The 27,770-nt window shown below is 49.8% G+C and overlaps 1 protein-coding gene across 1 annotated transcript; it reads left to right on the forward strand.

The window, feature by feature from the left end:
• The first annotated feature begins 2,377 nt into the window (after positions 1-2,377).
• On the forward strand, positions 2,378-26,302 carry SUCLG1 (succinate-CoA ligase, alpha subunit). Its single transcript, XM_015419046.1, has 8 exons — positions 2,378-2,542; positions 4,980-5,096; positions 7,724-7,936; positions 10,739-10,796; positions 15,520-15,603; positions 19,469-19,620; positions 22,821-23,009; positions 26,044-26,302. Exons 1-8 carry the CDS (start codon positions 2,378-2,380, stop codon positions 26,068-26,070), a joined length of 1,005 nt encoding a protein of 334 aa, XP_015274532.1. The 3' UTR covers positions 26,071-26,302.
• The last annotated feature ends 1,468 nt before the right edge of the window (positions 26,303-27,770 follow it).

A 27,770-nucleotide genomic window follows, 5' to 3' on the forward strand; every position in this document is an offset into this window, starting at 1 on the left:
AGTGCTAGGTGTGAATGTTTTACATTCCTGGTTCACTTGGCTGTTGAGAGAATCCCCCCCCCCCCGATTAAATCTGGGGGAAACTTCCTAATGGTCACAACCAGTGTTCCCTCTAAGCTGAGTTAGCCTGAGCCAGCTCACAGTTTTTTAGCCTCCAGCTCACACATTTTTGTCTTAGCTCAGGAAGGAGGGCTCCCAAGCAAACTGATTTATGCAGTAGCCAAACTGCTTACTCACAACTTGAATGCTAGTAGCTCACAAAGTAGAATTTCTGCTCACAAGACTCCACAGCTTAGAGGGAACATTGGTCACAACTGTTCAGCGGTGGAACAGACTACCTTGGGAGGTGGTAGGTTCTCCATCACTGAAGGTCTTCGGTAGAGCGGAATAGTCAACTGTAAGTTGCGTATTCTTGCATCGAGCAGGGTGTTGGGCTAGATGATCGCCAAGGTTGCAGTTCTAAATATGTGTCTGTTTGAAGTTGGTTGCCCAGTCGTGGCTTAATGCAGTAAGCTGATGCGTAAACACATAAATTTGTAGCTGCCTTATACTGTCAGACCTTTGGTCCATCAAAATCAGCATCGTCTACTTAGAATGACAGCAGCTGGAAGCTGGCATCCCTATCACTGCTCCCCGAGATGGTTGGATTGCAAACCAACAAGGGCTCTGAAGCTCAAAGCCAGATCCTTGAGTTTCAGGCTGCAGTATCGCTGCCCACGGAGAGCAGGGGTGTGACGCGACTCCCTTTCCCTCCCTTGGCAAGCCGCCACCACGCCAGGTGCTTCTCGGCCCTCTGAGGAACACTCCCCACGTGACCAGGCTACGGCTCAGTCGGACGAGGCCTCACTCCCACTCCGGCAGGAAAATCCAGTTGTTTACTTCACCAAGGGTAGTTCTCTGGCTTTTCCTGAGAGTAATCGGTACGCTCTGGACCAGGAAAGAGGAGTTGCTGGATGCTCCTTGGGCAGGATCAGCGCAGTCGCTTTGCACAAGAAGAAGAGATTGGATTTATACCCTGCCCTTCACTACCCAAGGGAGTCTCAGAGCGGCTTACCAACTCCTTTCCTTTCCCCTCCCCACCACAGACACCCGGTGAAGTAGAAGAAGAAGAAGAAGAGATTGGATTTATACCCCGCCCTTCACTACCCAAGGGAGTCTCAGAGCGGCTTACCAACTCCTTTCCTTTCCCCTCCCCACCACAGACACCCGGTGAGGTAGGTGGGGCTGAGAGAGCTCTTGACAGAAACTGCTCTTTTTCAAGGACAGCTCTGCCAGAACTACAGCTTGCCCAAGGTCATCCAGCAGGTGCAAGTGGAGGAGTAGGGAATCAAACCCGGTTCTCCCAGATGAGAGTCCGCGCACTTAACCACTACACCAAACTGGCAGATTAACAGAGCGCAGCAGAGGAGGCGAGGGGGATGGAAGGGAGGAAACCCAAAGAGCGCCCCACACATTCCAAACCACGGCAGCAGTAGCTGACACATATCTGTGTAGGTACATTTGACTTATTGTGAACCTTGCTACAGCTCCAAGCACATGTAAGACAGAGAAGAAGAGAGATCCTCTATAAGATGAAACGGAAGGCAGGCAAGAGCCAGAGAGGCTCAGCATCTAACCAACTGCCAAGCGTTCCCTTTCTCTCCCAGGTCCTCTTGCATGCAGAGTTGCGATATCCAACAGGTTTAGTCCTCGATTGAGAACCCCATTTACTGGGGGAGAAACTGATCTCGGCTTGTTCCATATGCCGAACTCAAGACAGTGCAGGGAATAGGAATGAGTGAAGGATTCTCGCCTCCTGACCTGCGGCAGAATGGCAAGGAGAGGGAGGGAGGGAGGGAGTTTGCCAGCCCAGTCATGAACGAAATCTGGTTTGTCCCCAATATCTGAACTGAGCTTATTTTATTATTTGTTGGATGTGAGGGCGTTTGGTGTAGTGGTTAAGTGCGCGGAGTCTAATTTGGGAGAACCGGGTTTGATTCCCCCACTCCTCCACTTGGATGACCTTGGGCAAGCCGTAGTTCTGATAAGAGCTGTTCTTGGAAAAGAGCAGTTTCTCTCAGAGCTCTCTCAGCCTCACCCACCTCACAGGGTGTCTGTTGTGGGGAGGGGAAGGGAAAGGAGTTTGTAAGCCGCTCTGAGACTCCTTTGGGTAGTGAAGGGAGGGGTATAAATCCAATCTCCTCCTCCTCCTCCTCTTCTTCTTCCAAAGCTGGGGAGACTGGTGGGTTGCCATCCTCCTCTTCTTCCTCTTCCTCTTCCTCTCCTCTTCTTCTTCTCCCAAAACTGGGGAGACTGGTGGGTTGCCATCCTCCTCCTCCTCCTCTTCTTCTTCTTCTTCCAATCTCCTCCTCCTTCTTCCCTCATCTAATTGACAAAAATGGGGTGCAAGAAGCACAAAATGAAATGGTCATTCCTTCTTTCCTTTTTTTCTCTTCTAGTGCAGAAAAATGGAGTACGGCATTGTTCTTATGCAGCGACGCGGAAAAACCTGTACATCACTAAAGACACCAAGGTCATTTGTCAAGGTTTTACTGGCAAACAGGTACGTATTCAGCCCGTCCGTTGCTGGCACGTTTCTCCGTCAGTGGTGTGGCAAGTTTCAGACTGGGTTCCGGAGAGCCTGGGGCTTCTCCAGATGTTTGTCAGGTGGACGTGGGTGGGAAGAGCCGTACTGTCTGGGCAAGCTTCCTTTGCCTGCAGGACGGCACCGTAGCTGAGTTTCTGGTTCCCTCTTGGACTGGGACTCAGTTTACCCAGAGCAACAGTACATCTGGCCCAGATCACTTGCCTTCCAGGGGGCGGAGCGTCGGTCTTCTCGTGTTGAAAGCTGGGTTCAGATGGCCAGTCTGTCATGAAGCTCATTGGATGGTTTCAGGCAATGCTCCCTCCTAAGCCATGGAGTCTTGTGAGCTAAAATTCTACTCTGTGAGCTACTGGCATTAAAGTTGTGAGTGAGCAATTTGGCTACTGCATAAATTAGTTTGCTCCTGAGCTAAGACAAAAATGCGTGAGCCAGAGGCTAAAAAACTGAGCTAGCTCACACTAACTCTGCTGTGAGGGAACACTGGTGTGGACCTGTTTTCCGATGACCACCATGTGGACAAATATGGTTGCCAACATTCGCATGTGACGCTCTGGGCTAGCAGGTCAAATCCTTTGGGACAGTTGACCTGCCAGATTTTAAGCCGCGGTGGCTCAGTGGTTAAGACACTGAACTGCAGACTGGAAGGTCGGTAGTTCGGCAGTTCGAGATCCGAGTGCCGCATGACAGAGTGAGCTCCCGTCTCTGGCCCCAGCTCCTGCCAACCTAGCAGTTCGAAAGCAAGAAATTGCAAGTAGATAAATAGGTACCACTTTGGTGGGAAGGTAACAGCGTTCCGTGCGCCTCGGCGTCCAGTCATGCCGGCCACATGACCACGGAAACGTCTTTGGACAGTGCTGGCTCTTCGGCTTGGAAACGGAGATGAGCACCACAACCCTAGAGTCAGATTCAACTGGCTTTCGAGCAAGGGAAACCTTTACCTTTATTTTTACCTTTACTAATATGCCAGTGTGGCTTAAATGTAAATGATTAATAAGCTATCAAGATTGTTGATTGCTAAACAGCACTTCAGCCGGTTATTAGTCCTAGTTCAGCGGACTTTTGAGCCTCAGTGCAGGCTAAAGGAAGCCATCTTTCTCTGTCCTGCAATTGACCACGTAGCCCTTCCGTGCCGCAGATGGAGTCTTCTAATTATAGCCTTTCACTCCGCACTTAGCGTTTGGAATGTTTTTCCATCTCCGACCACTGGCGTGCGAGTCTTAATTTGGTGGTCACCGGGGAGCCTGCCTAAGATGTGGATTTGCTAATTAGCAACTTTCATTCCGACTACGGGTCATTAACGTATTTTGGAGAATGGATTATTGACGTATTTTGTGTAGTGCAGCATAATTATTACCCGGTTTGGGCTGCATTCCTTTAGACTGTGAGCCAGGGATTCCACATTTATGCGCTCCTCCTGTTATCAAAAAACAGAAATGCCTTCCCTGCCAGTAGAAGTACAACTTCCCAGGGGGCTGAAGATATAGCCTGGCTGGGATTCTGATGTGCCAGTTACTGTGCGCTTGTATTAGACCTATTAAAGAGTCATTAAGACGTGGAATTCACTGGCACAGGAAGTGACGACGGCTACAAGCATAGGCAGCTTCAAGAGGGGATTGGATAAACAGATGGAGCGGAGGTCCGTCAGTGGCTATTAGCCACAAGGTATAGATGGGACATGAGGTCTGGGGCAAGTGATGCTCTGCATTCTTGGGGGGCAAAACAGTGGGAGGGCTTCTGGAGTTCTGGCTCCACTGGTGGACCTCCTGATGGCACCTGGGTTTTGGCCACTGTATGACACAGCATTGGACTGGATAGGCCACTGGCCTGATCCAACATGGCTTCTCTTATGTTCTTATGAGGGGATTGGGTAAACATATGGAGCAGAGGTCCATGAGTGGCTATTAGCCACAAAATATAGATGGAACACTCTGTCTGGGGCAGTGAAGCTCTGTCTTCTTGGTGCTTGGGGTTCAACTGTGGGAGGGCTACTGGAGTTCTGGCCCCACTGATGGCCCCTGGGTTTAGGCCACTGTGTGACACAGAGTGTTGGACAGGATGGGCCATTGGCCTGATCCAACAGGGCTTCTCCTTTGTTCTTAGTGGCTATTAGCCACAAGGTGTAGATGGAACACTCTGTCTGAGGCAGTGATGCTCAGTATTCTTGGTGCTTGGGGGGGCAACTGTGGGAGGGCTTCTGAAGTTCTGGCCCCGCTGGTGGACCTCCTGATGGCACCTGGGTTTAGGCCACTGTGTGACACAGAGTGTTGGACTGGATGGGCCATTGGCCTGATCCAACATGGCTTCTCTTACGTTCGTGATTTCGGCGGAGACGTCTTGCGCATTCATTTTCTTCCCCGTTCACCTTTTGTCTATACGGTTTGTTTGTCTCTCGCAGGGTACCTTTCACAGTCAGCAAGCGCTGGAATACGGCACCAACCTAGTGGGAGGCATTTCTCCAGGCAAAGGGGGCAAAACTCACCTGGGGCTTCCCGTCTTTAACTCGGTGAAGGAGGTAATGTTACATAACTTATGAGAAGCGGGGGTGGGGGGCGAATTAAGACTTTGATTCTACGTGCACATCTGTGTATGACAATCCTGCCAGTGAGAAAGGACAACGATTTTCACCAGAAACCCACGTCAGACCCTGTTCTGTACCCCCCCCCCCGCCCCCATTGAGGCCCTCTGATTCTTGAGAGCAGGATTTCCGGGGGCACGGGAGGACGACACATCAATGTATTTATAGCATTTATTATGCCACCTTTCGACCTGACGTGGGGTTCCCATGTCAGCTATGCTGCCATGGGGGTTGGGAAGTTACTCTGTGTCTTGTTAATTGCTGTTGCATTCCTTTCCCTTTCACTATCCCTTGGCTGTAACGCTTATCTCTATAGATGTGTGCAGGAGGACGTTGTGTTGTCTAGAGGCCTCTCATCCATCGTGAGAGATTCCCGGTTCCCAGCTTTCCCCACTTAATGGTTGCCTTACTCTGCCCACGCACGGGAGGGTGCCTTATTGGCCCATGCCATGGGGGGGGGTTTTTCATACGAATGCCCTATATCCTATTTGGTTCTAAGGTTAACCGACATTCCTAACAGTGACTATGTTACTGCATCTATGGCCTTGCAATAAAAGTATAACCGTTCCTGAATGCGTGTACTTCGTTGTAAGCTGTGGGTTCTGACAACCGAGGGAGAGGTGTAGAACGTTCCGTTCCACCAAGTTTTGCCGCAGTCCGTTATTTCTCATTAAGGTGCTAATATCCCACTTTCCCTTCCGGTTCAAGGGGGCCTACAATAAGTAGTTTAAAACGTTTTCCGTTGGAACAACAAATCTCAAATCTCTCCCTCTCCTGAAAAGACGCTTGCTGTCCAAACCCCCTCGAAAGCCCGGGCAGACAGGCAGGCCTTGCAGCGCCCCTTGGAGATCTCCAAGGAGGGGAGCAAGCTGGAGCCATGATGGGACATGTCCCAGGCTCTGGGTGATGCCACATGGAGAACCCTGAGTGGTAGGAGACCCAACAGATGGCCATAGTTGGAACGCAGGAAAGGAGATGGTCCTTCATAGCATCGGATCTGAGCTATAGAGAGCCAGTTTGGTGTTGTGGTTAAGTGCGCGGACACTAGTGTGGGAGAACCAGGTTTGATTCCTTACTCCCCCACTTGCAGCTGCTGGATGACCTTGGGCAAGCCGTAGTTCTGTCAGAGCTGTTCTCTCAAGGACAGTTCTGGAAAGAGCTCTCTCAGCCCCGCCTACTTCACAGGGAGTCTGTTGTGGAGAGGGGAAGGGAAAGGCAAAGGTCTTTCACATCACTTACTGCCTCACCCTTTTAACTGGAGATGCTAGGGATTGAACATGGGACCTTCTGCATGCCAAGCAGATGCTCTGCCATTGAGCCAGGGTCTCAGGCGAAGGTCTTTCACGTCACCTACTGCCTGGTCCTTTTAGCTGGAGACGCTGGGGATTGAACCTGGGACCTTCTGCATGCCAAGCAGATGCTCTGCCACTGAACCACAACCCCTACCACAAAGGGAGGAAGAGAGGGGCTAGTAGCAGTTGCAGTCTGTCTGTCTTACAAATTGGCCGCTGGTCTGATCCAGCAGAGCTCTTCTGATGTTCTTATGAAGGTCTCGGGCTCTGTACCTTATTGTTAAACCTCCAGAGGAAGTGGTTGGCCACTGTGTGAGACAGGATGAGATGGGCCACTGGTCTGATCCAGCAGGGCTCTTCTTAGGTTATTATCAGGGGAAGGCCTCAGCCTCTGTGCCCTGTTGTTGGCCCTCCAGAGGAACTGCTTGGCCACTGTGTGAGGCAGGATGCTGGACTAGATGGACCCTCACTGGTCTGATCCAGCAGGGCTCTTCTGATGTTCTTATGAAGGCCTTGGGCTCTGTACCTTATTGTTAAACCTCCAGAGGAAGTGATTGTTAAACCTTATTGTTAAACCTCCAGAGGAAGTGATTGGCCACTGTGTGAGGTAGGATGCTGGAGTAGATGGACCACTGGTCTGATCCAGCAGGGCTCTTCTGATGTTCTTATGAAGGCCTTGGGCTCTGTACCTTATTGTTAAACCTCCAGAGGAAGTGATTGGCCACTGTGTGAGGTAGGATGCTGGAGTAGATGGACCACTGGTCTGATCCAGCAGGGCTCTTCTGATGTTCTTATGAAGGCCTTGGGCTCTGTACCTTATTGTTAAACCTCCAGAGGAAGTGATTGGCCACTGTGTGAGGCAGGATGCTGGAGTAGATGGACCACTGGTCTGATCCAGCAGGGCTCTTCTGATGTTCTTATGAAGGCCTTGGGCTCTGTACCTTATTGTTAAACCTCCAGAGGAAGTGATTGGCCACTGTGTGAGGCAGGATGCTGGAGTAGATGGACCACTGGTCTGATCCAGCAGGGCTCTTCTGATGTTCTTATGAAGGCCTTGGGCTCTGTACCTTATTGTTAAACTTCCAGAGGAAGTGATTGGCCACTGTGTGAGGCAGGAAGCTGGAGTAGATGGATCACTGGTCTGATCCAGCAGGGCTCTTCTTATGTTCGTAAGCAATAAAAATGGAATTGCGGATTCAGGTGGCATGCTGTGTTATTATGAACTTTGTAATAGAGTGGGTTTTCCCCTTGTCTAATATCACTGCACCGTAGGCAAAAGGACAAACGGGCGCGACTGCCTCTGCGATATACGTGCCTCCTCCGTTTGCTGCTGCTGCCATCATTGAAGCCATCGATGCCGAAATCCCCTTGGTGGTCTGCATCACCGAAGGGATACCCCAGCAGGACATGGTTCGGGTTAAGCACCGACTGCTTCGCCAGAACAAGACGCGGCTCGTCGGCCCAAACTGTCCGGGAGTTATCAACGTAAGAGCTCGGTTGACCTTAAAATGAGTCAGGGTCTCTGATTAGGGTTTTTATTCCCCCTTTGAAGAACAGAAGCATATAGATTTATGCAAGAAGTTACATGTCATTAGGGTCCTGGATCAAGATGGGTAGCTGTGTTAGTCTGTCTGTAGCAGCAGAAAAGAGCAAGGGTCCAGTAGCGACTTAAAGACAAACAAAATTTGTAGCAGGGGAGGAGCTTTCGTGAGTCACTGCTCATTTCTTCAGATACAACGAGAATGTGAGTTCATCTGTCCTTACATCTTGGAGAATGATTTCAGATGCTGAATGACAATAATAGGAGAATGACAATAGCAGGTGTGATTGGATGAGGTGTGATATGCAGAGGGGGAGGAAGCGTGGAGAAATCAGCATTGGTAATGAGACAGGAAACCTAGGTCTCGATCCAGTCCAGGAGGAAGCATTGTCTTGAGCTTCATTATCAGTTGCAATTCAGCAGTTTCCCTTGAAATTCACTTGTAAGAGAACCGCTACTCTTAGGCCAGCAATTGAATGTCTTGGAAGGTCCTGGTTTATCTTTTGCTCCTGTATTTTACCCCTTTGTAGCTGGTATGGGCTACGGCAAGACAGGCTCAGATCCCTCCCCAACCCATGGGGCTTTGTTAGAAGAAGAAGAAGATGAGATTTGATTTGATTTATACCCCGCCCTTCACTACAGATTGAAGGTCAAAGAAGACAGGGACGGCAAAGGATGAGATGGTTAGACAGTGTCATAGATGCAACGAACATGAAATTGAGCAAACTTCAGAGGACGGCGGAAGACAGGAAGGCCTTGCGGGAGCTGGTCCATGGGGTCGCGAAGAGTCAGACTCGACTGTGCGACTGAACAACTTCACTACCCATAGGTAGAGCGGCTTACAAACTCCTTTCCCTTCCCCTCCCCACAACAGACACCCTGTGAGGTAGGTGGGGCTCAGAGAGCTCTTGACAGAAACTGCTCTTTTTCAAGAACAGCTCTTATCAGAACTATGGTTGCCCAAGGTCATCCAGCAGCTGCAAGTAGAGGAGTGGGCAAGCCGTAGTTCTGATAAGAGCTGTTCTTGAAAAAGAGCAGTTTCTGTCAGAGCTCTCTCAGCCCCACCTACCTCACAGGGCGTCTGTTGTGGGGAGGGGAAGGGAAAGGAGTTTTTAAGCCGCTCTGAGACTCCTTTGGGTAGTGAAGGGCGGGGTATAAATCCAATCGCCTCTTCTTCTTCTAAGAGCCACTGAACTTGTACAAAGGCTTTTGGTGGGTTGCCGTGTTGACCTGCAGTAGAAGAACTAGATTCAACTCCAGTAGCACCTTATAGACCAACAGATTCAAGGACCAAACAGGAATAACAAGCTTAGCTTACATGGTTACCATTTGTTTGGGTTTAATTCGGGACACACACACACAAATAGTAACCGTATAAACTAAGCTCATTATTCCTGTTTGGTCCTTGAATCTGTTCAACGTCTTCATTATGCTGCATGCTGATTTATTGCTCACCCTGTGCCTATTTCATTGTGTCTGAAGAAGTGTGCGTGCACGCGGAAGCTTATACCTTGTTGGCCTTAAGGTGCCGCTTCTGCTGCTTCAGACCAACATGGCTACCCATTTGGATCTGTATTATTTGTGTTTTTTGAATGTACAAAATAGGAGCTGCGGTGGCTCAGTGGTTTAAGACGCTGAACTGCAGGCCGGAAGGTCAGTAGTTTGGCAGTTCGAGACCCGAGTGCCGCATGACGGAGTGAGCTCCCGTCTCTGGCCCCAGCTCCTGCCAACCTAGCAGTTCGAAAGCAAGAAATTGCAAGTAGATAAATAGGTACCGCTTTGGTGGGAAGGTAACAGCGTTCCGTGCGGCTTGGTGTTTAGTCATGCCGGCCACATGACCACGGAAACGTCTTCGGACAGCGCCATCTCTTCGGCTTGGAAACGGAGATGAGCACCGCCCCCTAGAGTCGGAATCGACTGGCTTTCAAGCAAGGGAAACCTTTACCTTTACCCAGGGGTCATTTCCTGCAGGAGCACACAGGAGCAGAGCTCCGGCAGTAAAGAGCCCAGGGGGCGGGCACATGCAACAAGCCCCACTCCCTGCTCCCAGCAGCCCTCAGTCAGAGCAAGAAGCAGCCAGGTAAGTTGCAGAGGCCCCCCCCCCAGCCCCCCGGCCCAAAACAGTCCAGTGGCCCCTTTAAGAGCAAGTTTTATTCAGGTACAAGGTCTCCCTCCTCTGCGAGGGCAGATCTGCCGGCCCAAAACAGTCCAGTGGAGCCTGAGCAGTGGGTGTTGCCTTCTGACACACTTCTGGTGACATCAGGGGGTGTGGCATGTGCAAATGAGTTATGCAAATGAGTTATGCTAATGAGCTCCTGCACCTCTTTTTCTTATGGAATGACCCCTGCTGTTATTTATATCTATTTTCCCCTCCTCACCCCCCACCCCCCCGTCCACGAATTTACCTAATGTACAAAATACATTCCCTGCCTCTCTGCCCTTACGAGGGCCACCTTGGCAGCTATCTGCAACTGCAGCATGGGTGCTGTGCATTTAGGAGCACTCACGATGACTTGCAGGCTTCGGTGGCATCTTTGGGAATCCGAGCACGTGACCCAGACAGTTCCCCAAGTACTCCGTAAAGCACAGTGGTTTGCAGCGGGCATGCAGGGGTTTCCGGGCAGGGTAGTTGCTGTGGGGGAAAGGGTTTGATGCGTAGCGGAAGTCTAAATACTGTTCTGTCATTCCCGATATATCCAGTGAAATCCGATCAAATGTGTGTTTTGTTCTGCTTTGTTTCTTCCCAGCCCGGTGAATGTAAAATCGGCATCATGCCCGGCCACATTCACAAGAAAGGCAGAATCGGTAAGATCTCGTTGATGGTTTCGATGCATTTCGAAAGCTGCGTTTGTCCCGTCACCGTCATGCTCTACATATGGCAGACTCTGCGTCTGCGCCTTAACGGTGGTGGCTCCTCACAATTGCATCTCGAGCAAATCGACTGTGTCTGGGTTCTGGAACCCTTCTGCCTGGCTCCGTTTTGGCATGGCAGGCGTCGCTATAACAGTCTGCCGCTGCATGTCGGCTTCTACTGGCAGCTGGAATCAGGGACAAGTACGACAACCAATAAAATACGAAGTTGTTATACAAGAAATGGCTGTATTTTGCCATTCACTGCAGTCGTGTGGACACATGGAACTGCCTCATATGGACCACCGGTCCATCAAGGTCAGTATCGTCTACTCAGACGGGCGGCCACTCTCCAGGGTCTCAAGCAGAGGTCTTTCACATCACCTCCTACCTGTTCCTTTAAACTGGAGATGCCGGGGATTGAACCTGGGACCTTCTGCAGGCCAAGCAAGAGGCTCTTCCACTGAGCCATGGCCCCTCTTTACAGCTCTCCAGGGTCTCAGGCGGAGGTCTTTCCCATCACCTCCTGCCTGGCCCTTTTTTAACTGGAGATGCCAGGGATTGAACCTTGGACCTTCTGCATGCCAAGCAGATGCTCTACCGCTGAGCCACGGCCCGTCTTTACAGCTTTCCAAAGTCTCAGGCGGAGGTCTTTCCCATCACCTCCTGCCTGGTCCTTTTTAACTTGAGATGCTGGGGATTGAACCTGGGACCTTCTGCATGAAAAGCAGAGGCTCTTCCACTGAGCCATGGCCCCGCCCTTTCCGTGGTGTTCTCGTGCTTCAGCAGATGCCTCGGTCGCAGGCGGCGGCAGACTCCTGAATCAGCCCCAGTCCTGCCTTAAAAACCTCCGATGAAGGACGGAAGCCTCCAACTGCAGTGTGTAGGACGTGACAAATGCTAGCTGCAGGGCTCTTTTGGTAGAAGAAGCCCAACAGGAACTCATTAGCATACTAGGCCACACCCAACGGCAGAAACGTATTAGCATGTTAGTCCACACCCCTGACAGCACAGCTCATTAGCCTATTAGGCCACACCCCCATGTTACCAGAAGTGTGGTCATCCAGCCACACCCACCTTTTGCTTCTTATTCTGTTTACCTTGTTTGTTGTCCAAACCCAGGGCTTTTTTTGTAGCAGGAACTCCTTTGCATGTTAGGCCACACACCCCTAATGTAGCTGTTGGGTGTGGCTTATTATGCTAATGAGTTCCTGCTGGGCGTGGCCAACTCGGGAGCCAGCCGGAACTCCGTTCCTGTGAGTTCCTGCCCCAAAATAGCCCTGGCTAGCTGAGTTGACTCCCTTTCGTCGTCCCCTGCATGGGTCTCGTGCTTTTTTCACCGCTAATTCCCTTATTGAATTCTGGATCCGTGGAGGAGCAGTGCGTTATGCTTCTTTGGCTTACACCAAAGACACAAACACACGCAGCCGTAACCGTCTCGCGTTTGCTTGCTCGGAGAGCCCTTGAAGACTAGTTGTGTGGAACTTTCCTCCCTGTGAGGAGAGGCCGAAGAGTCTGGGACTTTTTCAGTTAAGGAAAGAAACAACAATGGGGGGGGGGCATGATAGATATTTATAAAATCATGCACGGGATGGAGACAGTTGACAAAGAGAGATTTCTCTCCCTCTCTCAAAAGGCTAGACCTCGAGGGCATCCGGTGAAGCTGATGGGCAGTAGGTTCAGGACGGACCAAAGGAAATACTACTTTACACAGAGAGTTAAAAGGGTGGAATTTGCTGCTGGAGGATGTAGTGATGGCCACAGGAATAAGCATCTTTAAAGAGGGATTTGATAGGTTCATGGCGGAGAGGTCCACCAGTGGCTACTAGGCATGGTGATCAAAAGGAACCTCCACGTTCAGAGGCAGCCAGCCTCTAAATCCCAAAGCCAGGAGGCAACGTCAGGGGAAGGCCTCTGCCTCTCTGCTCTGTTGTTGGCCCTCCAGAGGAACTGGCTGGCCAATGTGTGAGACAGGATGCTGGACTAGATGGACCCTCGCTGGTCTGATCCAGCAGGTCTCTTCTGATGTTCTTATCAGGGGAAGGCCTCGGCCTCTCTGCCCTGTTGTTGGCTCTCCAGAGGAACTGGTTGGCCACTGTGTGAGACAGGATGCTGGACTAGATGGACCCTCACTGGTCTGATTCAGCAGGGCTCTTCTGGTGTTCTTCTCAGGGGAAGGCCTCTGCCTCTCTGCTCTGTTGTTGGCCCTCCAGAGGAACTGGCTGGCCAATGTGTGAGACAGGATGCTGGACTAGATGGACCCTCGCTGGTCTGACCTAGCAGGTCTCTTCTTGTGTTCTTATGAGGGGAAGGCCTCGGCCTCTCTGCCCTGTTGTTGGCTCTCCAGAGGAACTGGTTGGCCACTGTGTGAGACAGGATGCTGGACTAGATGGACCCTCACTGGTCTGATCCAGCAGGGCTCTTCTGGTGTTCTTCTCAGGGGAAGGCCTCGGCCTCTCTGCCCTGTTGTTGGCCCTCCAGAGGAACTGGTTGGCCACTGTGTGACACAGGTCATACAAGGGTACAGCAAAATAAGGATGACGAACTACAACCAAAAGTGATTGCTGTAAGAAGTTCACACATTCATAGAACAAAGGAAAATTATACAGAAGCTATAATTATTTTTCTTCTTTATTCTACAGGTGCATTTTGATGAAATTGACGAACATCTCGAGTTTTTGCAAGTTCGTTTCAGAATCTTTGTCAAAATTCGGTGTCAAAGTGTTTTTTCTCACGTAACAATCCCATTTATATTTGTATAAACCTCGTTATCGTACTGGCTATGAATGACACTGTCCGTTCTTGAAGATATGAATTGAGACTAGTAGAGCTATTCATAGCCAGTACGATAACGAGGTTTATACAAATATAAATGGGATTGTTACGTGAGAAAAAACACTTTGACACCGAATTTTGATAAAGATTCTGAAACGAACTTGCAAAAACTCGAGATGTTCGTCAATTTCATCAAAATGCACCTGTGGAATAAAGAAGAAAAATAATTATAGCTTCTGTATAATTTTCCTTTGTTCTATGAATGTGTGAACTTCTTACAGCAATCACTTTTGGTTTGTAGTTGGCCACTGTGTGAGGCAGGATGCTGGACTAGATGGACCCTCACTGGTCTGGTCCAGCAGGGCTCTTCTTATGTTCTTAGCAGGGGAAGGCCTCGGCCTCTCTATCCTGTTGCTGGCTCTCCAGAAAAACTAGTCAGCCTCTGTGTGGGACAGGATGCTGGACTAGATGGACTATTGATCTGATCGCACAGGTTTCTACTTATGTTCTTATAACTAAAATCTGGAATTCAGATTTTGTTCCCTTGAACCATCCTGTTAAAAACTGGTTTCCATTCCATTGAGGATTAAAGTCGTGGATGGGAAAGGGGGCAGCCCTGGTTGGATTTTCTGCTTCTCTCACTTTATCGCCGGCACGAACACCACATTTGGGGAGGGCCCTCTGGCTCAGTGGAAGAGCCCTCTTCTTGGCATGCAGAAGGTCCCGGTTTCAGTCCCCAGCATCTCCACTTAAAAGGATCAGGGCGTAGGTGATGTGACTTTGCACCCCAGAGAGCCACTGCCAGTCAGGGGAGATCATACTAACCTTGACAGATCCATATCAAGAGCTTCATCTCTTGACATGAATAAGTTCTCTGTCTTCTTGTTTGCTTCCTAACCGATGATCAACAGCTGACAGAAAATAATTACTGGCTAATTTCTGGGTCCCCTGGTATGGGTTGGATGAACATAAGAAAATAGGTATAAAGACAACAGTCGTGAGAGTCTGACCCACAAATCAAGCGGTCACCAAGACTTGCAAAGAAAAAGCTTCCTGTGTATTACAATTTAAAGCACGACGACATCATTACTAAATCATAAGAAAATCCTTGTTCATAGGTACATAATCAACATCGTCTCCGGATTATACAACAACGTTTCAAAATTGGATCTTCCTCAGGAGATATTAGAGTAGTACAAAAGCTCTCTGTATTCATGAAGTGCTTGACAACAAGTCATAAGGAATACTACATTCAGATAGGACGCTGATCTCAATAAATGTTCAGGTTCAAATATGCTGCTAAGCTTCTAAATGGATCCCGGGCACCAAGAAGACAGAGCATCACTTGCCCCAGAGCCCCTATCTGTACCTTGTGACTAATAGCCACTGATGGACCTCTGCTCCATATGCTTATCTAATTCCCTTTTGAAGCCGTCCATGCTTGTAGCCATCACCACCTCCTGTGGCAGTGAATTCCATGTGTTAATCACTCTTTGGGTGAAGAAGTACTTCCTTTTATCCGTTCTAACCCGACCGCTCAGCAGTTTCATGGAGTGCCCATGAGTTCTTGTATTGTGAGAAAGGGAGAAAAGTACCTCTTTCTCGACCTGCTCTGTCCCATGCATAATCTTATAAACCTCGATCATGTCCCCCCTCAGCCGTCGTTTCTCCAAGCTAGAGAGCCCCAAGCGCTTTAACCTTTCTTCACAGGGTTAGCTCAGGAAGGATGGACTTGAGCTAATATTGTCTGGAGAGTGGCATTGAACGGTGGGTGTGGAATGCATAATTCTAACTGAATGTCCGGTTTCTTGTTTCTAGCCCTTGGGGCGTACAAACCAATACATGCGAAGACCAGCTCGCCACTTAGATTTATTTCAAAATTATCTCCCCCCCTCTTTTGCAGGTATCGTATCCAGATCTGGCACGCTAACGTATGAAGCCGTTCATCAGACAACTCAAGCAGGACTGGGACAATCGTTTTGTGTGGGTAGGTGTCTCTGCGTGATCATCTCTCTATCTAACAGCAGACCCGCTGAACTGCTTGTGGACAATGGCATCCCCCCCAATGGGACCACCCACCGATGAGAGCTAGTTTGGTGTAACAAGAGCGTCAGGACTGTAATCTGGAGGACCGGGCTGGATTCCCCACTCCTCCTCCACATGAAGCCAGCTGGATGACCTTGGGCCAGTCACAGCTCTCTCAGAGCTCTCTCAGCCCCACCGACCTCACAGGGAGTCTGTTGTGGGGAGAAGAAGGGAAAGGCAATTGTAAGCCGCTCTGAGAGCCCTTTGGGTAATGAAGGGCAGAGTATAAAACCAACTCTTTTTCTTCTGACAAGGCAGGCACGTCAACGTACTTGGGGTACTGCCCAGGTTTGCAGAAAGATTTCACAGAGAGTGGTTTAAATGAATTTGCTGCCAGAGGATGTAGTGAGAGATTTCACAAAGAGTGGTTTAAATGTGGAATTTGCTGCCAGAGGATGTAGTGAGAGCCACAGGAACAAACAGCTTTAAAGAGGGATTTGATAGATTCATGGAGGAGAAGTGTGTCTGTGGCTACTAGCTATGGTGACTGAGGAGAACCTCCACATTCGGAGGCACTAATCCCCTGAATGCCAGTGCCGAGGCAACATCGGGGAACGTCTCAGCTTCTCTGCCTTGTTGTTGGCCCTCGAGAGGAACTGGTTGGCCATGTGTGAGACACGATGGTGGACTAGATGGACCCTCACTGGTCTGATCCAGCAGGGCTTTTCTTGTGTTCTTATCAGGGGAAGGCCTCGGCCTCTCTGCCCTGTTGTTGGACTTCCAGAGGAACTGGTGGGCCACCGTGTGAGACAGGACGCTGGACTGGATGGACCCTCACTGGTCTGATCCAGCAGGGCTCTTCTGATGTTCTCATCGGGGGAAGGCCTCGACCTCTCTGCCCTGTTGTTGGCCCTCCAGAGGAACTGGTTGGCCACTGTGTGAGGCAGGATGCTGGACTAGATGGACCCCTGGTCTGATCCAGCAGGGCCCTTCTTATGGCTTTGGATGTTACCAGAAGGAAAAGAAAACCTTCAAAAAACAGCCTGATAAGAAGTAAATATGCTCCAAAAGATGTGGAATGTTGAACAGATAAGCCTGTTAAAAGGAGGGGAGGGGACATCAGGGGTGTGAGCCGGTTGAGAGCTTAGAAAATCCTGGAAGAAAGGGATTTCTAAATTGTTTCCCCCCTCCCATGGTTTTTCACAGACACACACACACACACACGGTGTTTCTAATGCAGGGTTTCCCCAACACGGTGCCTTCGTGCCCTCCAAGCTTTTCCAAAACTGTAAGGAAGGGCTTGTTATTGCCGGTGTTCCCTCTAAGCTGAGTTAGTGTGAGCCGGCTCACAGTTTCTTAGCCTCCGGCTCACACCTTTTTGTCTCAGCTCAAGAAGGAGGGGCTCCAGAGCAAACTACTTTAGGCAGCGGCCAAATCGCTCGCTCACCACTTTAATGCCAGCAGCTCACAAACAATGTTCCCTCTAAGCTGTGGAGTCTTGTGAGCAAAAATTCTACTTTGTGAGCTGCTGGCATTAAAACTGTGAGCGAGCCATTTGGCAACCGTATAAATTAGTTTGCTCTGGAGCCCTCCTTCCTGAGCTAAGACAAAAATGTGTGAGCCGGAGGCTAGAAAACTGTGAGCTAGCTCACACTAACTCAGCTTAGAGGGAACACTGCTCACAAAGTAGGATTTTTGCTCACAAGACTCCACAGCTTAGAGGGAGCATTGCTTATGGCCTGCCCACACTCACACAGAAGGGTTTTCCACTGGTGGATCAGGAGGGCTGGTGAGCACCTGGGGCTCTCTTTAGCGTGTGGTTCCATTTCTTCTTTAGGGGTTTCCTTCTTCCCGGGAGGTGTGGGGAAGGAGGTATTCCATTCAGTCCCTTTGGCGGGTATTCTGCATTTGGCTCCCCATCCTGTGGCGGCCATTTTAGGTGGGATTCACCTCCTCCTCTGGAAATTCCAAACGTGTCCAGAGGCTCAAAAAGGTTGGGGATCCCGATCTACCGTGTGCTTTTTGAGGGGTGCGGTCTTTGCGTTTAAGGAAGCACATGAATCTGTAGAAACTCTTGAGAAACCGTGGGCGGCTATGCGGCAAATGAAGTTCAGTGTTGGTAAGTGTAGGATGATGCACACTGGGACAAAAAAAATCCCAGCTTCAAGTACAGGCTAAAGGGGTCTGAACTTGCTGAGGCTGAGAGGGGAAAAGATCTTGGGGGTCGCTCAATGAAAGTGTCGGCACAGTGCGCTGCAGTGGAGAAAAAGACAAACTCTGTGTTAGGGATTATCAGGAAAGGGATTGAGGAAGAGGAAGAAGAAGAAGAAGAAGAAGAAAAGATTGGATTTATACCTCACCCTTCACTACCCAAATGAGTCTCAGAGCTGCTTACAAACTCCTTTCCCTTCCCCTCCCCACAACAGACACCCTGTGAGGTAAAAGAAGAAGAAGAGATTGGATTTATACCCCGCCCTTCACTACCCAAAGGTGTCTCAGAGCGGCTTGCAAACTCCTTTCCCTTCCCCTCCCCACCCCACAACAGACGCCCTGTGAGGTAGGTGGGGCTGAGAGACCTCATCCAGCAGCTGCAAGTGGAGGAGTGGGGCATCAAACCCGGCTCTCCCAGATTAGAGTCCGCACACTTAACCACTATACCACTGTAATGCCTTTGTATAGATTTATGGTGTTGCCTCATCTAGAATACTGTGTACAGTTCTGGTCACCGTATCTCAAAAATGATATTGCAGATCTGGGAAGCAGCTCTTAGGACGGAGGGAGAGAGCCACATATGGGCAGCTCCCCACTGGCTTGCCTAGATTTCCCTCTTTAAAGAAAATGCACAGGTTGATTGGCATTTGTCTGTGCCAGGGGTCATTTCGTAGAAAAAGAGCTAGGGGAACTCATTAGCATAACTCATTAGCATATGCCACACACCCTGACATCAGGGGCCCGGTGGTGGACCTGCAAGGTCAGCGGGAGTGCAAGGAAGCCCCGCGAAGGCCCTCCCTGGCCCCAGGCAGGCAGGGGTGGGGAGAGGCGGAGAGGAAGCAACTTACCCTCCCTCTTCTCCTGCGTCCTCCTGGCTGAATGAGGGCTGGAAGCGGGGCGACCGGAAGCAGGGGACGGGGCTTCATCATGTGCCCCGCCCCCTGCACCTCACCCGGGGGAACTGCGTTCCCCCGTGTGATCCCCCCCCCCCCGAAATGACCCCTGGTCTGTGCAAAGAATGAATCTTAGCTTTACGAAACTGTAGTCTGGGGTGGAGCAGGGGATAGACTAAAGCAGAGCGCCCAACCTTTTTGAGTCTGTGGGCATCTTTGGAATTCCGATATAGTCTGGTGGGCACAGCCAGAAAATGGCTGCCACCGCTTACCTTCTGTCACCCAGTGAAAATCCGTCTGGTGCGGTTTCAGCGGATGCCAAAGCAACCTATTTAAAAACCTGCAAAGCCAATCGAATCTCCAGTGCCCAGTCAGGAGCCTCACTGGGCAAAAACCCCACCACTTTCTGACAGCACATGCCGGGCACCAGAAAAGATGTCGGTGGGCGCCATGTTGGGGACACCTGGACTAAAGGGCTTCAGTGGCTCATTAGTCATAAAGTATTTGTCTTTTATATCTTGTAACAAATTAGAAACGTCTTGTCCTGAGCATCCCCCTTTCCCAGAACTTGGCAATTCAAAAGTTATGTGGCAGCTGTTGTCGTTGCTATTGGGTACGCAACAGTTGTTGCAACTCAAGATGGTGGCCTTGCACCCTCCAAATGGGCCACCGGGGGCAGCGTGTGACTCATCATCTGTCATGGCTGCTTTTGAATCCCTTCAGGAATCGGGGGAGACCCGTTCAACGGGACAAATTTCATTGACTGCCTGGAGGTCTACCTGAAAGACCCCAATACTGCCGGGATTATTCTGATAGGCGAGATTGGTGGAAACGCCGAAGAAGATGCTGCTGAATTCCTGAAACAAAACAACTCCGTAAGTAAAACTGTTTCTGAAAGAATATTTCCTAGAAACGTTTTGTTCTTGAGAAGGGGAGTATGAACCCTCTAAAACTTACCTAGGTGGTTTCCACGGGGGGGACTCTTTCTCAATGTGGCCCCAATCTACAGATTTAAGTATCTGCAGATGGGGCCACGTTGACTATTTTTTTGTAGTAGCTCCCCCACATGGATTAGGTAGCTTTCCTGCCATTGAGAATGCCCCCTGCCACCACAAAGAAAACTTTGCAGAGGAATGGGGGAAAGATCTCCCAGCCTGGGTGAGCAATTGCATACAAATCCCTTGCTATGTAGTGGCTACTGCCAAGTGGTCTTCACATGACAACTGTAGCATATGCTCCAGCTCATAACAAGGATGTCCAGTGTGTAGCAGTAACATGAACTACACATTTTGTTTATTTATATCCCAGTTTTCTCCTCAATGGGGACACAACGTGGCTTCCATCGTTCTCCACCCCTCTGTTTCATCCTCACAATAACCCCATGAGGTACACTAGGCTGAAAAAAGAGTGACTGGCACAAGGTCACACAACATATCAGAGTGAGGATTCAAACCTGTGTCCCTCTGCCCCCAAATCCTAGTTCAACATTCTAATCACTACACCATGCTGTCTCCCCAAATGCTCATCCCCCAAAAACATTTTTTGTGTAAAGTTCATATTTGGACAATTTTGAATAATTCTTTCTGGTTTTGCAAGTCAGTGGGACTTTTTCTGAGCTTTGACATGTGCCCCCCCCAAAAAAAAGAGCACTGAAATCTTCTGTCTTCCCCACAACAATCTATCCTTGTCTTGTTGAGTATCTTCTTGGACTTCTGATACATAAGCCAGCATTACTCATCATTTTCAAGCATATCTTCACCAACATAAGTCTTTTACAATAAAGCTGAAATTGTCAGGAAGCTGAATTCTAGCCCTGGACCCCAGTACTACGTCCAATACCTTTCTTGTGTTTCCTCTGGAATCATGGCATAAGCACAGCCCTGACTCCACTCTCTTGTACAGAAAGAAAAAAATATCTACAGAGAGACCTTCATTACTGCATTTCTTCCTCACAACTGTTAAAGCACATATAGACTGTGGCAATCTTATAGAAAATGAAGTTTGTAGCTGTTTTAGTTCTTTAAAGCCCTAAATGGTTTGAGTCCAAAGTACTTGGAAGACCACTTCCACCACAAAGGGGGGGGCAATTATTTGTCATGTCCCTCCAACCAGCACTAAAGGTTGGTGTGAAATCTGCCACAAGTCTTATTTATCTATCTCTTCCTCCCTCCTTCCCTTTCCCTCCCTCCCTCCCTCTCTTCCTTCCTTCCTTCCTTCCTTCCTTCCTTCCTTCCTTCCTTCCTTCCTTTTCTAAGTCTCTGGTCCTTTCCCTTATGACTATATGACTTTTTCCTTGCATCTCCACAAGGAGAGGGCTAGAGACTTTTTTTTAAAAATGAATGCTGGGAATTCAGGGGATCTACTGTAATTATTGTTACAGTGGTCTATCAGGGTAGATTCAGGTGGGGTAGCCCTGTTGGTCTGAAGCAGCAGAGCAAAGCTGGAGTCCAGTGGCATCTCGAAGACCCACAAAGTTTAATTCTGGACAGATGTTTTCGTGTCCATGCACACTTCTTCAGATACATTGGAACAAGACTTCCTCAACCATTACATATTGGGGGGAGGGGTGTTAGGCTGAGAGTATGTGACAGGCCCAAGGTCACCCAGCAAGTTTCCGTGGCAGAGTGGGGATTCGAGCCTGGGTCTCCCGGATCCTACTGCAGCACTATAAACACTGCACCACACTGGTTCTCAGTATTAAACCGATATTGAAGATACAGAGAAACAAATCAAAAAGCCAGGGGACAAAAAATTAGTTTCTGCCACAGAGAAATAAAGTCTCCTGAAATGAAATAGATGTGACCTTTTCCTTGAAAGTTGGCAGTGAGAGAGCTGTCTGACCCTCCCATGGATGAGCCCATACCGGGCAAGGTCTCAGAAGAGGACCTGGAAGTACTGGTGGTGGCGGCGGTGTTATAAAGGATGCGGTGGCCCATAAAGTAGACTTGGTCTCAAAGCCAGAATATCGCAAAAACAACAGAGCACCCAAGTTGACAACGTAACCGGTTCTCATGTAGGTTTCTTCTCGAAATGTCTAGATGCTGGAGCTAGGTCTGATAGTTAAAATTGCTGAAATATTTTGCTTGGATTTTGTGACCAAACACTTTTCTTTTTTACAGGAATTCTGCTGCATGCATCAGTGTCTTTCCCCCCCTGCTCACAATCCTCCCTTCTTCAGCATCATTTCTCTATCTATTTAGACATCTACTTCTTGTCTGGCTGTGCTCTCTTGGGCTACTTTCACTTATCATAAAGCTGGGAGGGGCCAAAGAGGCCATCTAGTCCAACCCCCTGCTCAAGGCAGGATCAGCCTAGAGCATCCCTGACAAGGGTTTGTCCAGCCGCTGCTTAAAGTCTGCCAGGGAGGGGGAGCCCACCTCCTCCCGAGGCAGCTGCTTCCACTGTGGCACAACTCTGACTGTAAAAAATAATAATAATAATCTTAATATCCAGCCGGTACCTTCCCGCCCTTGATTTAAACCCATGATTGCGAGTCCTCTCCTCTGCTGCCACCAGGAACAGCTCCCTGCCCTCCTCTAAGGGACAGCCCTTCAAATACTTCAAGAGGGCAATCATGACCCCCCCCAAACCTCCTCTTCGCCAGACTGAGGCAGCTACAAGCATGGACGGCTTCAAAAGGGAATTAGATAGGCATATGGAGCAGAGGTCCATCAGTGGCTATTAGCCACAAGGTATAGATAGGGGCTCTGGGGCAAGTGATGCTCTGTCATCTTGGTGCTTGGGGGGGGGGTCAACAGTGGGAGGGCTTCTAATGTCCTGGCCCCACTGGTGGACCTCCTGATGGCACCGGGTATTTCTGGCCATTGTGTGACACAGAGTGTTGGACTGGATGGGCCTTTGGCCTGATCCAACATTGGCGTCTCTTATGTTCTTATTCCCAAGTCCCTCGACCTTTTCTCATAAGGCCTCTTGGCCTCCAGGCTCCCGTATCACCCCCAACACTCTCTTCTGCGCCCGCTCCGTTCCGTCCACATCCTTTTTGGAGTGAGGCCTCCAGGACTGCACACAGCTTCTCCTTCCTTTTTTCATGGTACCCCGTCGTCTCTCCTCACAGGGTCCAGAATCCAAGCCGGTCGTCTCTTTCATTGCGGGGATCACCGCTCCTCCCGGCAGGAGGATGGGTCACGCCGGAGCCATCATTGCCGGCGGGAAAGGGGGAGCGAAAGAGAAGATCGCCGCCCTCCAGAACGCCGGCGTCGTCGTCAGTATGTCTCCTGCTCAGCTCGGCTCCACTATGTACAAGGTGAGAGAAGCGGATCTCGCAAGCCGGTGGAAATGAGGCTATTTTGCAAATGAATGACTGGCATAGGGGTCCCCATTGTGGCTCCTGTGGGCACCGCGGGACCCACTAGCGCCTTTCCTGGTGCCCACCAAGTCCTTTTAAGAAAGTGGGCGAAGCTAGGCGGGGCTTCCGCGCAGCAGGGCTTTCGATTGGCTGTGTAGGTGAAAAGGCATTCTGTTCAACAGAGCTTCCGCCTGAAACATTGACGATTTACTTATTAGAGTAATGTATAATTCCAGTCCCTCCTATTTTGTGGTTAGCTCCGCCTCCTGGGGCAGCCATTTTGTCATTGGCTCCGCCTGCTCCAGCAGCCATTTTGCTATTGTGCCACCCGCCCTTTCTCAGAATTCCTGAGATGTCTGCGGGCTCAGAAAGGTTGGGGATCCCCGACGAGATTGATGTAAAGCTCGCCTGGGAGCCACACTGCAAATAATGGTGGCCACGGCTGCGTCCTGTGGCCGCCAGTGCCATTTTAGAAGCACTCATTGTTCTTTAAAAATTGTTGCGAGACCGTGATCCGGATTGGGCACACAGTGAGGTGGCCCTAGGACCTCTTGCCGCCCCCCCCCCGTTCACCTGTCCAGGTGTAGTAGGTATTGGTGGGAGGGACAGGAGCCCCTGAGGCAACCATGCCTGGTGCCCAATCAAGGTCAAGGCCTTGCAGCAATTCTTAAAGCGCTATGAATGCTTCTGAAATACCGTCGGTGGCCACACGATGGCCACCATCGGTTGTAGTTTGGCCCTGGGTGTAACCAAAACCGGACGCACTTTGTAGGGGTCTTTTGCTTGGTTTCTATGCCTAGGTGCTCAATCTGCAGTCCGGCCATATCCTAGGTGGTTAAGAACATCAGAAGAGCCCTGCTGGATCAGAGCAGTGGTCCATCTCCTCCAGCATCCATTCTCATACAGTGGCCAACCAGTTCCTGGAAGGCCAACGGCAGGGCATAGAGGCCGAGGACTTCATAAGAACACAAGAAGAGCCCTGCTGGATCAGGCCAGTGGTCCATCTAGCCCAGCATCCTGTCTCACTCAGTGGCCAACCAGTTTCTCTGGAGGGCCAAACGCAGGGCACTGAGGCCGAGGCATTCATAAGAACATAAGAAGAGACCTGCTGGATCAGGCCAGTGGTCCATCTAGCCCAGCATCCTGTCTCACTCAGTGGCCAACAAGTTCCTCTGGAGGGCCAGCCACAGGGCACAGAGGCCGAGGCATTCATAAGAACATAAGAGGAACCCTGCAGAATCAGGCCGGTGGTCCACCTAGTCCAGCCTCCTGTCTCATGCAACGGACAACCAGTTCCTCTGGAGGGCCAAAGACACGGCATAGAGGCTGAGGCCTTCATAAAAACATAAGAAGAACCCAGCTGGATCAGGCCAGTGGTCCATCTCCTCCAGCATCCTGTCTCACACAATGGCCAACCAGTTCCTTTGGAGGGACAGCAACAGGGCACAGAGGCCGAGGCCTTCCCCTGATGTTGTCTCCTGGCACTGGGAGTTAGAGGATTAGTGCCTCTGAATGTGGAGGTTCCCCTCAGTCACCATGGGTAGCAGCCATCGATAGACTTATCTGTAAAGTTATGTTGTCAAGAGCTCCAGCTCTACTGAGCAACAGCGATCCTGGTGATTCTTGAATACCCACGTGCTTCTTGCAGAGCGGTTTCTTGCATAGAAGGGCCCTTAGTATACCAAAAAGCAATTAGTTTCTAGTGATCCCCACCACAAAAAAGCATCACCTGCCAGCTCTTAGGCTACCTGGCCTCTCTGTGACACTGGAACAGCTGGTTTTCACCATCCAATCTGGCTAAAGGTCCGCTATGGCATCAAGAGCTAATCAAACAATCCCATCAAGACAACAACCTTGGAAATACAGTGAATGCAGTCACGCAAACAAATAAGCAGAATAATCTCGCTGTACAAATTACACTAGAGACTTCCGTCTTTTCATACAGTTCTAAGTACAATGATAAACAATGCACACAATAATGGTTTTGCCACCTAGGTTGCTTCGCCGTTTCTTAAGAGCCAGTTTGGTGTAGTGGTTAAGTGTGCGGACTCTAATCTGGGGGAACTGGGTCTGATTCCCCACTCTTCCACTTGCACCTGCTGGATGACCTTGGGCAAGCCACAGTTCTGGCACAGCTGTTCTCTCAAGAGCAGTCTCTCAGCCCCACCTCCCTCACAGGGTGTCTGTTGTGGGGAGGGGGAGGGAGAGGAGTTTGTAAGCCGCTCTGAGACTCCAAGTGAAGGGCGGAGTATAAATCCAATCTCCTCCTCCTCCTCCTCCTCCTCCTCTTCTTCTTCTTTTTAGCGCTTCTTCTTCTTCTCAAGCCTGCTATGTAGCTGTTTGGAATATATCTCACATGCCATTTTGAATCTTACCAGAGCTAGGTGGGTTCCACCACTAAGGAAAGCGGCCTGATGAAGCCTTAAGAAACGGTGGAGCAACCTAGGCGTGCCGTTACCGCTCCTTCCGTTCGGCTGCGGCTATTCCTGAGCCCGTGCCGTCCGTTTTGTGTTCTCTATTTGAAATGCCTCTCTGCATCATGAGCCAGTGGCTGCATTATTCTCAATAAAGGCTTGTCCTTTCAAGGTCTATTAGGTCACTGCTCAACTGGTATAGATGTTATCCCCGCATGGTGGCAAAACCAATATCGTGTGTATTGTTTATTATTGAAATTAGAGCTGTATAAGAAGACGGAAGTCTCTAGCGTGATTTGTACGGTGCGACAGATTATTCTGTCTTTTTGCATAATGTCATCAAGAGGAGCTAGGCAGGCAGACGTGGAGGAGGAGATTCTGGGAAGGAAAAGGTCTGACAATAAGATGGGGTGTTTGACCCTCACAGGCTTCCATACTTATGAGCCCTTTATTAGGGTCAGCGCAAGAAAAAGGAAACCACTCTTGAGAATTCTTTTTTGAGTTCTAGCGAAGAGGAGTGGTCGTCCACCAGTTCGTCTCAACTCTCACGGAACTTTCTTTCCTTTTCCTCCCCCAAGGAGTTCGAGAAGAGGAAAATGCTATAAGGGGAGGGTCCGTCGGAACGTGCCGTCCCCGAAATACCAGCACAGCCTGCCGCCTCCTGCGCCTCTCCGTCCTCGTCGCACGCTAATTTTTCTTTGCCTGAATACGGCTGTCGTCGGTTTCCTGAATTCAGCTCTAAGGCCACGAGGTTTATTTCGGTAGCTCCTTTGTTCAGACACGATTGTACATCATAGAAAGCGAATAAATCTACCACTAAACTTGATTTATTTGAAACCCTGGAGCTTGTTGCTCGTTCTTTCTTTCTTTTTGTTCCATCGACTCAATTCGAAGGCTATCGAAAAGCCGGTAGCTAAACTATCTGGAAAGATTCTGTAGTGCGTATTCTTTGAACCATCGTCGCATTTTTCTTTTTAAAAACATTCTTCATGGGTGATTTTGAGGCATTACTGTGAAGTCTTCGTCATCCACACACTAACTGTTGGTCCTTTGCCTCTGGTGATGTTCAGTTCTACATAACACAAGTTCTCAAACGTTACCGAACAATTAAGAGTTTAGGTCTTGGGTTTAGGTCCTGGGGACCTTCAGACCTCCCTTATTTGGCTGAATAATAGGCGCGAGGACCAGGCAGGGTAAACGACAAATAAAAGGTTTATTTGTACAGGAGGTCAGCCCAATATGGGAAACAAAACCAGGTGCAAGAACAATAAGGATAAGTGGGTGAAGAGAAAAGAAACCAAATACCCTAATGCAGGGCTCTTTTTGTAGAAAAAGCCCAGCAGGGACTCATTAGCATAATAGGCCACACCCAACAGCAGAAACTCATTAGCCTATTAGGCCACACCCCTGACAGCACAGCTCATTAGCACATTAGGCCGCACCCCCATGTTACCAGAAGTGTGGTCATCCAGCCACACCCACCTTTTGCTTCTTATTCTGTTTACCTTGTTTGTTGTCAAAACCCAGGGCCTTTTTTGGTAGCAGGACCTCCTTTGCATGTTAGGCCACACACCCCTAATGTAGCCAATCCTAATGAGTTCTTGCTGGGCGTGGCCAGCTCGGGAGCCAGCCGGAACTCTGTTCCTGTGCGTTCCTGCCCAAAAATAGCCCTGCGGGCCTAATGTGACTAGACTCAGTCCCTAGCTCACTTTCTTAAGTGGGCCTCAGACTGCTCACCCTTCCTCTCAGGGTGAGGGTCTCTCCCAGCAGCAGCCTTCCCTCAGGCCCTGCTCTCTTGGAAGAAAGAACAGGTCTTCTTCTGCACCAGCTCGTTTACTATAAGTCCCCTTTCTCTGTGATTGGCTAAAATTGGCGCCAAAACCTCTCAGGGACTTCTGGGACTTGTAGACCTGGCTTCCTCCCACTGCTACTCAGGCTTCCTGGGCCTGCTAGGCCTTTACTTGCACACCCCAGAACTTGACACCACCAGATGAACTTCTTTGGTCAATGGACCAGTGAGGGAGGGTCTCTTCCTGTGATCTTAATTCTCAGGCAGGAATGTGTTGGAGACGACGGTCCTTCAGATACCCCAGTCCGAAGCCATGCAGGGCTTTAAGGGTAAAAAAACCCCACCTTGGTCAAAACCACTGCAGTCTCTTGATTTTCTAAGGGGCCTTGGGCATCAAGTAGCAATCCCAAGCTGCGAACGTCGCTTTTCAAGGGGTGACGTAAGAACATAATAGAAGCCAATGTTGGATCAGGCCAAATGGCCCATCCAACCCAACACATTACACAGTGGCCAAAA

This window comes from Gekko japonicus, unplaced genomic scaffold (genome assembly GCF_001447785.1).
Source record: "Gekko japonicus isolate JY-2015 unplaced genomic scaffold, Gekko_japonicus_V1.1 scaffold5175, whole genome shotgun sequence".
Lineage (NCBI taxonomy): Eukaryota > Metazoa > Chordata > Lepidosauria > Squamata > Gekkonidae > Gekko > Gekko japonicus.